The sequence below is a fragment of the Cervus canadensis genome, chromosome 31, assembly GCF_019320065.1.
Source record: "Cervus canadensis isolate Bull #8, Minnesota chromosome 31, ASM1932006v1, whole genome shotgun sequence".
Taxonomy (NCBI): domain Eukaryota; kingdom Metazoa; phylum Chordata; class Mammalia; order Artiodactyla; family Cervidae; genus Cervus; species Cervus canadensis.
The window spans coordinates 36,972,241-36,986,793 of NC_057416.1; the positions used below are offsets into that span (position 1 = coordinate 36,972,241).

General features: G+C 43.9%; 1 protein-coding gene across 8 annotated transcripts in view; it reads right to left on the bottom strand.

Moving 5' to 3' along the window:
* Positions 1-678: 678 nt before the first annotated feature.
* The window catches only part of LRRC3B (leucine rich repeat containing 3B), a 96,723-nt gene continuing 82,848 nt past the window's right edge, over positions 679-14,553 (bottom strand). For 7 of the 8 annotated variants that reach the window (XM_043454618.1, XM_043454611.1, XM_043454612.1 and 4 more), the window contains exon 2: positions 679-1,947. In XM_043454618.1, the coding sequence (XP_043310553.1) occupies positions 1,004-1,783 (780 nt within the window). In that variant the 5' untranslated portion in view covers positions 1,784-1,947 and the 3' untranslated portion in view covers positions 679-1,003. Of the gene's footprint in view, positions 1,948-13,340; positions 13,398-14,553 lie in introns of those variants that run through there. The other variant, XM_043454615.1, reaches the window with a different exon arrangement.

Genomic DNA, 14,553 nt, shown 5'->3' on the forward strand with positions numbered 1-14,553 from the left:
TCTTTGCAACCCCATGGACTGTAACCTGCCGGGCTCCTCTGTCCATGGGATTCTCCAGGCAAGAGTACTGAAGTGGGTTGCCATGCCCTCCTCCGGTGGATCTTCCCCACCCAGGGATCAAACCCTCATCTCCTGGGTCTCCTGTATTACAGGTGGATTCTTCACCTCTAAGCCACCAGGGAAGCCCTAGAACCATAGTAACGGGAGGCAAATGCTTGGCACCAGGCTTGCAAGTTGATGTTTACATGATTACTGGGACCTTCATTTTTGGCACAGGCATTTCTATGCTGGTCAGAGACCTCTGTTCACCACAAGGTACTCTTGAGGACAGAATATGTGTGGGCTTTTTCTTTCCCATGTGTCTAGCAGAGAGTAGACATGGGTGTGTTTAGCTAAACACACTGACTTTTAGGTACCAAACATTTAGAAGCATCAGAACGTAAGGCTCTGCAGGATGTCATGCTATGTACTATCACCCGGGTTTGCTAAGCCTGCCTCTTTTGAAGTCTGACAGACACTTTACTTGGCTGATAACTCAGCTATGGCTCCCCAGTGTACAGTAGAACTTAATAACACATCTCTCCTTGGGATAGCTCTTTAGGTTCACATGGGTTGTCTGTTTTTCTCTTTAAAGCAATGGAATGACCGTAGAGTTTTCTGGGCCAATAAGTCACTCTCTTTTTCATGATTCAAAGTTAGGCTTTTATTTGGTTTCAAATTAAAAAAATAAATTTCATTATTAAATAGTGAGATGGATCTAACTGAGGTTCAGAGAAGTAGCCGACTCAGGAATATACCGCCAGGGGTACAATTCAGGGGTGGATTGCCTAAAACGAAAATGAGTTGTTAGGTTGTCATGTTTGTTCAAAGTTCGACAGTGGCATAATTCAAAGGAGACGGAGATACAAAGTTTCAAATGTTTACAATGGATGAGAGAAGTAAACCAGCTTATTCTACTGCAATCCCAAACGGGTTTCCCGTCCGATGCCAGGCAGCTCGGACACTACACCACGGTGCTGACGTCGTCGGGTTCGTCGGCTTTCTTCTGCCTGCTCGGCAGGGACTTCAAGTATTCGAGGTGTCTCCGCGCGTCCTCCTGATTCTGCCTCACGTAGTACACCACGTAGGAGATCACCATGGTGAACCAGCCGAACATGGTGACCAGCATGGCGTAATCAGTCGTTTTTTTGGGGAGGTTACAAAGGTCGGCGTCATTGGCAGCGTTGAGGAACGGCCTCCCCGCGTGCTCGTCCAGCACGGAGGTCTTGCAGATCACGCTGTGGGCCGTCTCGTGGTTGGAGACCATACTGCGCAGGACCTGCTGGAGCGTACAGTCACAGTGCCAGGGGTTGTTGGCAATCCTGGCCCTGGCCTTCAGGTTATTGAAGGCGTTTTTGTGCACGCTCTGGATCCGGTTGTCAGACAAGTCCAGAGTCTGCAGAGTTTCCGCGACTCCCTTGAAGGCGTGCTCGTCGATAAACTCGATGCCATTTTTGGACAGGTTGAGGACTCTTAGCTGATGGAGGTCCTTAAAAATCTCATTGGGGATGGATGTGATCTGATTGGAGTCCAGGTACAAGAGGACCGTTTCAGGCGGAAGATCTCTAGGTATTTCCTTGAGATTCGCATTGCTACAGGTGACATTTAGACCCCCAGAGGAAGAACAGAGACAGCCCTTGGGACACATACTGGCGGAATGGAAGCACAGTATCATAAGAACAAAACTTTGGAGGAGGAGACACATGGAGAGGGAGCGCGTTAACCACAGGTCCACCAGATTCATGCTGGAATGTCAGCATAATCACAAGCCCAAGCCTCATCTACTCCGACACGCACGTGTGCTCACGGTCCCGGCCCTGCCCACACTGTTGGTCTCCGTCCGGCGTGGTCCAAAGGGTTGCTACTCACACACGCATCTCTTCATCATGCCGGTCCTTGCGTGGGCACCTAAAGGGAAGAAAGCAGATGCAATGAGCTCTTTTGCAAACGCGGGGGGTGGGGTGGGGGGGTGCATCGCAATGAAACAGGCATCTGGTATTTTATGTGGGCAGGAGAGCTTGTTACGCAGGTAATTTCCATCAGCACCCCTGGGAGTTATCTGCGTAATCGGAGTCTCTGCTCAAATCCCAGGTGCTGGGGGAGCGGAAGGTCAACAAACGACATTTCCAAGTGACGTCGCCTTGGTTCCTGGTGCGGAAGCTGAGCAGACGGTCCAGATTCCTCTCCTGTCCACTGGCCTTCGCCCCATCCTGCACCCTTCCTAAAGTCGACAGCAACCAGACGGAGTCACCCCTCTCCCTCCTCCTGCAAGAGGCATCAATGTGACCGAGCTCTTCCCGTGGGCGGCAACGAGAAATCACCCTGATACTGTATAGTTGATGATGGTAGATAACAACCGCTTTCGTGGCTTTTGAATGGCTGTCCAATTTGGCGTATTTTCCCTAAAGAAACCCCTTACTTGAATTATGAATGGGATGAATGGGTACATCCCAACCTTCCCAGCACAGTGTTTCCAGGGACCTTAAGCCTGGAATCGCCAAAGGAGCTGCCTCCCTCAGGACCTCCGGGGACTACACCCCACCTGGAAGGATGTCCTTACCTGAATTTCCAAAGGATTCTCTTTGTTTTCTAAACAATGTAGCCCGTCTCCAATAGATCTTTGAATATGACACACAGCTCCAAGTCTTTTTTTTTTTTTAGTATAAAAAGAGTTTTAAGAAATACTAGCCTCTTATATGTAAGTCAAATCATTAAGCTGTGCACCTTAAACTTATACAGTGCTGTATAAAATTATGTCAGTAAAGCTGGGGGTGGGGGGTGGGGACTGACATAATTAGCAGCCAAAAAAATGCAACTGTAAAATGAGCTATGAATATTTTTCTTCTATCAATATAATTTTTAAAAATACCATCTGTATGCTCATAAGAACAGAATAATACAGCATCCTCATTAACACATATTTTGAGAATATGTTTTGGAAAGAAATTTGGCAATATCTATTGAGAACATTAAATTTTACATATATATGTGTGTGTGTATATATATATATATCTTTTGATATTGTAATTTTCTTTCAAGTAATCTATTCTAGGGAAATGTTCTAAAATAAAACAAAAATGTAACGTCCCCCCCAAAAAGAAATACTAGCCTCTAAGTCTTCCTCAATACCCTATTCTTTTCTTGTGTGTGTGTGTGGATATATATATGAGCATTTATATATATAAAATCATATTTATTTGCTTTGTCCCTCAGTCATGTCCAACTCTTTGCGACCCCATGGACTGTAGCCCACCAGGCTGCTCTGTCCATGGGATTTTTCCGGGAAGAATACTGGAGTGGGTTGCCATTTCCTTCTAGAGGGGATCTCTCTGACCCAGGGATTGAACCCAGGTCTCCTGCACTGGCAGGCAGATTCTTCACTGCTGAGCTACTGGGGAAGAATTATATATATATATATATATATATGTATATAATACATGTACATATCCCCTGGAGAAGGGAAAGGCTACCCTCTCCAGTATTCTGGCCTAGAGAATTCTGTAGACTGTATAGTCCATGGGGTTGCAAAGAGTCGGACATGACTGAGTGCCTTTCACCTTTCACATATATATATATACATACATACATATATTTCCTATTGAGCTGTGGTTGGAAAAAGGCCTAAGAAATTGCAAAGCTTTAGTGATATGAGCAAGGTTATGAACTTACGCCAACATAGAGATGTGAATAAGTTTACACTTGAAACCGCTCTCCCGTGTAAAGAGGACAGGCACTCTCGCAGACGGGGGAAGTGGCCCTCAGGCAGACTCTGTACCTTACCCACAGTCACAGAGCTCATAAGTGGTACAGACGGCGGTCAAGCCAAAGCCTTTGTTCTGACTGGTGAGTCTCACAGTTCCTCTCACTACCCCTACAGCTCTTTCCCGATTCCATCTGCTCCATGGGGACAAACAAAATCCAGGGACTGCTGCGGCATCTGATGCTGTTACGCGGCGGCTCAGTCCCACGCAGAGGACTCCATGAGCCCCAGGGAGGGGGCTCCCTGCCCTGTGGAGGGAACCCGTGCCTGACTTCAGAGGATTCTCTCTCAGGATCTAAGGAACCAGGAGAAGGTTCATCCCTCTTACAGCCGTGAGCAACAAAAGATTCTGCAAACTTGTCTTTTCTAAAGATCCCAGATGGATAAATAGAGAGGAAAATGACTCCAAATGTTACCAAACTCACAGAAAAGAAGATTAATGTGAGCTGAAAACATAACGAACTGGGTTGTTCATCATGGAAAAAAAAAATCAGATTAGCAACAGCAGAATGAAATGAATGTGCTTTTGGAATCTCGAGTCCCTCAAATGCCAGAGAGGCTGGAGCTGAACCCCGAGGCTGACTAAGCCATCCGTCAACAGCTTGTTTCATCTGCAGTGTGGGTCCACCTCCCTCCCATGTTTTCCTTCCTGCAAACCTTCATCGCGGGGCATTTGGGGACTGTAGCAATTGCTTAGATGGGGGAGAAAAGACATAGAAGGAAGGTACTGGAGGCAACATCAGAGAAGGAGGCAGTGGCAGAGGACAAGGCACAGGCTGCTGGACGGAGGAGAGGAGCTGGAGAAATGAGCGTGAACACGGAAATGAGAGTTTCCTGTCCTCAAGCAACTTCCACCAATTGAATCCGTGCCACCTCCACCTGCCTAAATCCTGTGAAACGGTGCAAAGCCTCCTCTGGAGGACACTCACATCTCTCCAGAGACCGAGTCCATCTGGAAAAAAGTGTTCTCTAATTCAGACCATGGGCTTCCCAGGTGGCGGTAAAGAACCCGCCTGCCAAGGCAGGAGACTCGGTTTTGATCCCCGGCTCGGGAAGATCTCCTGGAGAAGGAAATGGCAACCCGCTCCAATATTCTTGCCTGGGTTACAGTCCATGTGACTGCAAAAGAGCCAGACACGACTTCAGTAACTAAACAACAACAATTTCGACTCTAAGCCCTGTGAGGGCTGGGACTTGTTTTCGCCTCATGTAGACATAATAACAAGCAATTAAGAAGTAAACAGTGTACTGAGTTCATATTTCAGCTTTCATCCTTATGAGCACTGTGCTCGTGGGCAAGTTATCAACCTCTCCAAATCTCACTCCCCTTCTCACAGAGATTATAAAAGCATCTGATGACAATGTTGACATGAGAATTGTATTAGATAATCCACGCCAAGCATTTAGCACAATGCATAGTAGGGAGCAAGTGCTCAACACTTATTAGCTATAGTTATTATTACTATTATTCCAGGAGCATTTCCAACTCCTAGCATAGTGCTACATAAATATCTATCATTGTATGAATGAATCTGAAATATTCAGCAATCTAGCTGTGCTTTTTCTTCCCTACGGTAATTATTTTCATTATTTTGACACATAAACATCGGCTAGTCAAATGTCTGTTGGTTTTACATGTCAAAACAGTAGCCTCTGTTAGTGGCAAAATCACAAGCGTAGATTCCTCCTTGAAGAATAGAACTTTTTCTCAGCACACATCTCTAAACTTAGTCATTATTTCTCTAGAATGGTCAGTCCAATGGTCACAGTCACAGACAAGAGATGGTTAGGACAAATCTCAATATCAGAGTGTGGTTTGTCTTGAGATGAAATCCTTCATGCCCTAAATGGTCCACCTACACACAGGATGGAATGCCTGTTGGAAGTCTAAATCCTGCATATTCCTTGCATTCAAAGAGGTTGGACTCAAAACTATTTCATTTTCTCTCTGTGATTCACAAAAAGGGGATGGAATCTTCTGGGGTTGGCTAAATTGTGTTGCTGCAACAGCCTCTAGAGCCGTCACCCTCACCCAGGACTTTGAAGTGACAACAGACGCAGAATGTAGAGACGTCCAAAGACACCGCATCAAGGTTACCTCCAGCAGGGAGGACAGAAGAACTGTCTCTCCGCTCTGTCGTGCTGATTGACTGTTTTCCAAAGGGATTATCAGCTTGGCATCGCCTGCAAGTACTGGTTAGCTAAACAGCGATTCCCGGGAAGGGAAGCCGTGGGGAGCTGTGTCTCTCAGAGTAAAAACCGGGCATTCTGCAGACACCGGGGCTTCTCCGCCAGAGGGCAGAGCTAAGGAGGCGCCTAAATGCCCTCCTGTTCTGACCCAGAGAGGTCTAACCACAAACTCAGAGTAGCTAACAAGCCATCCTTCTGTGAGGGGGAGAGGAGGGGAAATGCCTCCTTGCTAACTTCAGAATGAGCGAGTGGAACATAAAGGAGCCCTGGGGTCACCTTGGTGGGGTGACAGGGCACAGCGGCAGCCCACCTGCTTTCTCGAGAAGGAAGACGACCCAGCAAGGGGACAGCCCAGATGAAACAGCATCGCTTCTACCTCCTAAATTTCCCTTCGCATTTCTCAACTCATTACTTCTGCCCTATCCTCACCCCCTCACTCCCTTCCAATATGTCTGGGGCCACGAGGAAGCTACAGGATTTCTGGGTGTGCTGTCAGGTCTGAGCTGCGCCCCCAAAGAGGACCGTTTTACCCCTAGACCCGAGCCTTGCTCCCATGTCCCTGTCACACAAGTCTCCTTTCCTCCCCTCTGGCCGCACCTCTGGGCTTGCAGAACTCCCCCGACCAGGGCTCGAATCTGTGCCCCCTGCAGTGGGAGTGCAGTCTTAACCACTGGACAGTCAGGGAAGTCCCCTGTCACACAAGTTTCTGAGCTGCAGTGATTAATGCTGGAATCGGGTGGCAATCCTCAAATACTGCTTCCAGAAAGAAAAGGAAAAAAGGAATCAGCAGCCTAGTAAGTGAGAAGGCAGTTCTTTCAGTGGCTGATTAAACACTCTGTCTTGCATGGAAGCAACCTAAGTGTCCATCGACAGAGGCATAGATAAGGATGTGGCACATACATAAAATGGAATATTAGTGTTTTTAGTGTTAGCTGTTCAGTCGTGTCCAGCTCTTTGACCCCGTGGACTGCACCCCACCAGGCTCCTCTGTCCATGGGATTTTCCAGGCAAGGATAGTGGAATGGTTCGCCATTTCTGTCTCCAAGGGGTCTTCCTGACCTAGGGATTGAACCTGGGGCTCCTGCATTGCAGGTGGATTCTCTACTGACTGAGCTACCAGGGAAGCCCCTATAACGGTATATTAACTAGCCATTGAAAAGAATGAGATAATGCCACTTGCAGCAATATGGATGGACTTAAAGATTGACATACTGGGTGGAGTTAAGTCAGAGAAGGAGACATCCCTTATGTGTGGAATCTGAAAAGAAATGATACAAGTGAACTTATTTACCAAACAGAAACAGACTCACAGACAGAGAAGGAACTTATGGTTGCTGGGGAAAAGGATGGGGGAAAGGGGTAATTAGGGAGTTTGGGATGGAAAATACACGCTGCTATATTTAAGGCGGAGAACCAACAAGGACCTGCTGTATAGACAGGGAACTCTGCTCAGTGTCATGTGGCAGCCTGGATGAGGGGGGAGCTTGGGGGAGAGTGGATGCAGGTGTGTGGATGGCTGAGTCCCTCCACTGTTCATCTGCAGCTATCATAGTATTGTTAATTGGCTATACCCCAATACGGCAGCCTGGATGGGAGGGGAGTTTGGGGGAGAGTGGATGCAGGTATGTGGATGGCTGAGTCCCTCCACTGTTCATCTGCAGCTATCATAGTATTGTTAATTGGCTATACCCCAGTATGGCAGCCTGGATGGGAGGGGAGTTTGGGGGAGAATGGATGCAGGTATGTGGATGGCTGAGTCTCTTTGCTGCTCACCTGGAACTACCACAATATTGTTAATCGGCTAAACCCCAATATAAAATAAAGACCTAAAAAAACCCAAAAAACAAACAAACAAAAAAACAGGGGACTGTATAACCTAGACATGACCAGTTTACTTTCCCTTTTCTTTAACTCCCTGAAGCGCCCCAACTTAGACAAAAATATAGCTCTGCTTTGGTGTAACTTAATTATCTAAGTTTAAATACAGACTATCACGTATTTGTAACCTTGGTCAAACCTTTCTGTGCATTTAAATTCTTTGTCTAAAATTCTGGCATAATAGGGGACTTCTCTGGTGGTCCAGTGGTTAGGAAATTACATACTGATTTCTTTATTTGCTCAAATTTTCTGTCAACTAAGTTGTCGCTCAGTCTAACGTCCAAACACATGTCTGGTGTACATTGTTATATGTGTGGACCCTCTGTAAGTGGTTGGGCTTTTGTGTACTTTACTGTATATAATACATTAGTGTAGTATCTTTATTTCAAGTCCAGAATGTTACGAAGCAAGTGAAAAAGCAGTGGTGATGTAGCTGGTACTAGTGTACTTTACAAGGTGCTGTCCTGTAAGATTAGAAATGCTTATTTTTTTAATTTTTTTATGTATTATTTGTGCAAAAAGTATTATAAGCCCATTACAGAATAGTATTATATAGTTGATTGTGTTAGTCGGGTACGTAGGCTAACTTTGATGGACTCATGAACAAACTGGACTTAGGAACACGCTCTTGGAAAGGAACTTGTTCATTTGCAAGGGACTTACTGTATATTCTGGCCCCTCCATTTCCTCTCCAGAGCACTTCCTTGGAGCTACTGAGAGGCTGTCTCTCTCGGGCTATCGTCCTCAGTAAGGTCCCGGAACAAAGCTTATCTGGAAACTTTTAGATTGTTTGTTTGTTTCCAGGCAGCACTAACAAATAAACAACACTTTGTTTTTTGAACCCAGCATCTCTCTCTCTGGGTGCTAAATAAAGATAAGGTTATGTCTTCCCTGACATCTGTATTCATTATTCATCATGCTGCAAGGTTATAGGAAGGCTGAGTGGGGATCCATCCATCTCATATTCTTTCTGCTTCTCTGTTATCATTATTTCCCACTAAGTGCCTAAGGCATTGACAACAGCGAGAGCTTTGCAAACTCTTAACACACAATCTACACAAATGTAGGCTCCCAAAGACATGCCAAGGTCCAGAGGCAACTTGAAAACTGCTTTTAGAAAGCATTATCCATGCCGAATTCAGTTGCATTCCTGACTGGGATGGATGACTGTAACCACTAAAAAAAAAAAAAAAAACTTATCATAGTCAATGACTTGGTGGGGAAAGTACAGGATTCAGATCTAAACTCAAGGAAATGAAAACACTAATTTCAATAGACACAGTACCTCAGTGTTTGCCACCTTATTTACAATAGCCAAGATATGCAAACAACCTAAATGTCCATTAACACTTGAATAAAGAATGGATAAAGAAAATGTGGCATATGTGTAGACAATGAAACACTATCAGCCATAAGAAAAAAAGAAATCTTGCCTTTTCCAGCAACATAGATGGACCTGGAAGATATTATGCTTAGTGAAGTAAGTCAGAGAAAGACAAATACTGTATATTTTCACCTATGTGTGGAATCCAAAATATGTAGAAACAAGCAAATGTGTACAATAAAACAGAAACAGTGTCACAGATACAGAAGATAAACTAGTGGTTAACAGAGGGAAGAGGCATGGGAAAAGAGGAAAATAGGGAAAGAGGATTAAGAGGTAACAAACTACTAAGTATTAAAAAAACAAGATGTAAGGATGAAATGCACAGCACAGGGAAGGCAGCCAATGTTTTATAACTTTAAATGGAATATAATCTATAAAAGTACAGAATCATTACAGTGTACACCTGAAACTAATATAACACAGCAAATCAACTAAATGTAACTATAAGTGATGATGGAAGTTAACTAGACTTATTGTAGCAATTTTTTTGCAATATATACAAATATTGAATCAATGTTGTATAATTGAAACTAATATACCATTGTATATAATTACATTTAATAAAAGATGTCAAATAAATATTAAGTGAAAATGTATATATATGATCCCCTCTATGTAAAACAAAAGAGAACAATCTACACAGACACACACACACAGAGACACACACACACATTTGTGTAATTAAAACGTTATGGAAGAGCATATAAAAAATGGATAATAGTCTTATCTTTAAAGCATGGTTCCAGAGCAGATGGTATGGAGAATTTGGACCTTTTATCTTATAATCTCTACTATCACAATTTTTGCCATGAGCACAATCGTAGGATTAACTAGGTAAGAAAAAAGGGGTTGGTCTGTAGGTACTGATTGACAAGCTATTTTCTGTTAGGAGTTACAGAAAGTACAAAAGTATGCAAGACATGGTGTCTCCTGACCTGTTGAGTCACCCTAAAAAGTCGCTTAAACTTTCTTAGATGAGGGTACAGCACACCATAAGCTTGAGGTTAGATAAAACCAGGGTCAACTCTCAGTTTGGGTACCAGCTGGGGGATCTTGGGAAAACGAAGCAACTGTTTGGAGGCTAAGGTTTCTCAGCCATATATAAGAATAACACCTATTTCACAGGCTTCATGTATGGGTGTAATTGTGCCACTCTCATAGCAGATGCCGGAGAAGGCAATGGCACCCCACTCCAGTACTCTTGCCTGGAAAATCCCATGGACGGAGGAGCCTGGTAGGCTGTGGTCCATGGGGTCACTGAGTCAGACACGACTGAGCGACCTCACTTTCACTTTTCACTCTCATGCACTGGAGAAGGAAATGGCACCCCACTCCAGTGCTCTTGCCTGGAGAATCCCAGGGACGGGGGAGCCTGGTGGGCTGCGTCTATGGGGTCGCACAGAGTCAGACACAACTGAAGTGACTTAGCAGCAGCAGCAGCATAGCAGATGCCTGACAAAATGTTACTGACCCTGAACACACCTTCAAAGGCATCATAGTCAAGTTCAGATTTCCCAAGCGTTCTGTGGAATACCGTCTGCAAGTTGCAGTCACAGAAGTCTGAGAAACGCCCTCTTTGAGAGTTATAATGGTCATCAGCCTATTTAAGGTTCTGAGAAATGACAGCAAAGGAACCTATTAACTCACAATTATCCAAACATACTTGGCCCCCCTGCCAAAGGCCTCTGGTGCCCTGTAATTTTTATAGAATAACCACCCACGGAATATGATACTTGGTAAATTCAGATCTAACTAAAGAACATTTAATATTATCTCTACTATTTCTCCTCTTACTTCATCCAAATATTCTGAAGGAAAACGAGGTGACATGCTTTGCAAATGAGAATTCAATTTGCCACTTGATCCTTCTCAGGCCAAATAATATTACCATACAGAAATAATCACCACCAACTATTAATAACATTCATTGCAGGTAGAGATGAAAAAATGACTAATCTATAGTTATCACAAAGGATCAGTTTGTTTAATGAAGGAAATATCTCAATTAAAACTTACATGCCCATAAATAAATTGCAACAAATGGGATATTACTATGTTTCAATTTTAGGCTCTCCGATTTCCTCATCCTGCCTCAGGCACCACTTTTATTTCTGAAAGAATCATTAATAACATGATCCTTAAGGGCTTTGAAGACCTTGCGCATGTGTGCTCAGCTGTGTCCGACTCTGTGTGACCCCATGGACTGTAGCCTGTCAGGCTCCTCTGTCCATGAGATTCCCCAGGTAAGCATACTGCAGTGGGTAGACATTGCCTTCTCCAGGAGAGCTTCCCAACGCAAGGATGGAACCTGCGTCTCCTGCGTCAGCAGGCAGGTTATTTACCACTAGTGTCAGCTGGGAAGACCCTTGAAAACCTTAGAGAGTGGTAACTCCAAGAGAAGGCTTTGGAGTTAGCCCTATCTAAGCTTCTAAAGACGCTTGCTCCTTGGAAGGAAAGTTATGACCAACCTAGATAGCATATTAAAAAGCAGAGACATTCCTTTGCCAACAAAGGTCCATCTCATCAAGGCTATGGTTTTTCCAGTGGTCATGTATGGATGTGAGAGTTGGGCTATGAAGAAAGCTGAGCACCGAAAAATTGATGCTTTTGAACTATGGTGTTGGAGAAGACCCTTGAGAGTCCCTTGGACTGCAAGGAGATCCAACCAGTCCATCCTAAAGGAGATCAGTCCTGGGTGTTCATTGGAAGGACTGATGCTGAAGCTGAAACTCCAATACTTTGGCCACATCATGCGAAGAGTTGACTCACTGGAAAAGACCCTGATGCTGGGAGGGATTGGGGGCAGGAGGAGAAGGGGATGACAGAAGATGAGATGGCTGGATGGCATCACCGACTCAATGGCATCATTACTCAATGAGTTTGAGTAAACTCTGGGAATTGGTGATGGACAGGGAGGCCTGGCGTGCTGCGATTCATGGGGTTGCAAAGAGTCGGACACGACTTAGCGATTGAACTGAACTGAACTGAACTGAACAGAAACTTCTAACTTTGACATTCAATCACTTGCATGTGTGCTAAGTCACTTTAGTCGTGTCCGACTCTTTGTGACCCTATTGGCTGTAGCCTGCCAGCCTCCTCTGTCCATGGGATTCTCCAGGCAAGGATAATGGAGTGGCAAATAGTTATTAAACATATACAGTTACAACTCTTATTAACCCATATCTCAACAGGATTGGATTTTAAGAAATGTGAATATGAGAACTAGAATATTTAGACTATGGTTTTAAGAAAAGTTGTTATAAATGGTACATTTCATTTGCCTTCTCAAAATTTATATCCTCTTTCTCATGCAACTTACTGACACAAAGTGACAACTTTATGCATATTTCTACTGGAAGCTGTAATTAAATTGGAACTTTTTAAATTAGGGAAACTGAATTTTCAGAGTAATTTCTTATAATTGCATCCAATTCTTGGAAAGTTGTATTTTTATTATTTAAAATGAATAAATCTGAGCTCCTGGGGATAAGAAAAGAAGTGGCCTTAGGATTTGCTTTGATTGCAGATGAAGCAGAAGTTATATTTTGCCTATTCTAAACCTCAGCCTTTTCAAGAGTCGGCACGTGCTCTTGCCTTTGCTCTTGGAATCTCCCCAGCCACCATGGCCAGCACGCTGGGTAGTGAGTGATCCTATGAAGGGAAGGCCTACTGTCCCAGCCTAGACCCAGCCACACTCCTGACATGTGGAAAACCCAAACCAGAGCATCAGAGCCAACTATCGGAGCCGCGGGTGACCACAGACTCATGAGTGAGCCCACCTTAGCAGAGGACCACCCAGTTACTCATGAACTTGTACACAATGCCACCAGGTTTGGGGACACTATTACTTCAAAAAAGCTAGCTGATACACATAACCATTTAACAGTTTAAAAAGTTAATATATTTATGTTAATAACCACAAGGCCTGATTGATACTTAATAGATTCACACCAACAGCTATTAGAAAAAATGCTTCTTAAAGTCTGATAGAAACCTCATTCAAGAAGGTTGTAATGGCTCAATGCTGAAGGGCATTAGCAGTTACATTATCAGTAGAAACCAAACCATTTAACTCTATCTACTGACCATGAGTGTCAATAATGTTCCAAACTGCTATGGCATCCCCCAAGTAGATCAGGAAAGCCAATATGTAGATGAAAGACATTCATTCAAGACCAAGATCAAATCTGGATAATACATTTTAAATACTGTTTGCTTCCATATCCCTGGTGCCTATGGCTCAGTGTCCAGAGTGGGGTCAGAGCTCCGTCTGTGCAGCCAGGAGCAGGTGCTCGGGGGTCAGACTGTGTCTGACACTGAGTCCCAGCTCCATCCATGACCTTGGCTTGCCTCAGTCTCCTCCTGTATAAACAAAGATCACAGCAGAAGCTATACTTCTTCTATTTGTGGGTGTGTGCTAAGTCTTCAGTCACATCCGACTCTGTGACCCCATGGCCTATAGTCCACCAGGATCCTCTGTCCATGGGATTCTCCAGGCAAGAATACTGCAGTGGGTTACCAGGCCCTTCTCCAGAGGATCTTCCCAACCCAGGGGTCGAACCCGGATCTCCCGCATTGGCAGGCAGATTTTTTTTACCACCGAGCCACCTGGGAAACCCTCTTCCATTTGTAGTGAGGATTAAAAGAGATCATTTAGGTGCAGCACTTGAAACAGTATGTGGCACTAAGCCAGTAAATGTTAGTTATTTCTGTTTGTTGAGCAATTTCTGTTTGACGCATACTCTTGGAGACAGGGCTTCGGAAGCCATCATCCAAACAGACAAATATCAAAGAGACAACTACAGGGAAAACCAAGTTTCTAGAGATTCAGTGAAGAATGTTTTTCTGAGTGTTCCTTGTACTACCTTTATTTTTGCAACTTTTTAAACATTTGAAATTATTTCCAAATAAGTTTTGAAGAACTTAAAAAACATATATTAAGAGTGTCACATACAGATATGAAACTCATACTATATGCATATCATTGGCTGAATTTTTCACTTTACCAATAGTTTCCCACGTTATTACATAATCTTTCAATCTATCATTTTTATTTTTTTAATATTTTTATTGTGGTAAAAGTCACACAATATAAAACACACGATTTTAACTATATTTAACCGTACAGTTCAGTGGCACTAGGTACATTCACATTGTTGTGCAATTCTCCCCATCATCCATCTCCTGAATTTTTCACCTTTCTAAACTGAAACTCTGTCCTCATTAAACAGCAACTCCCCACCCAGTCCCTGGAATCTACCAACGGACATTCTGACTCTGAATTTGACTATTCTAGGTA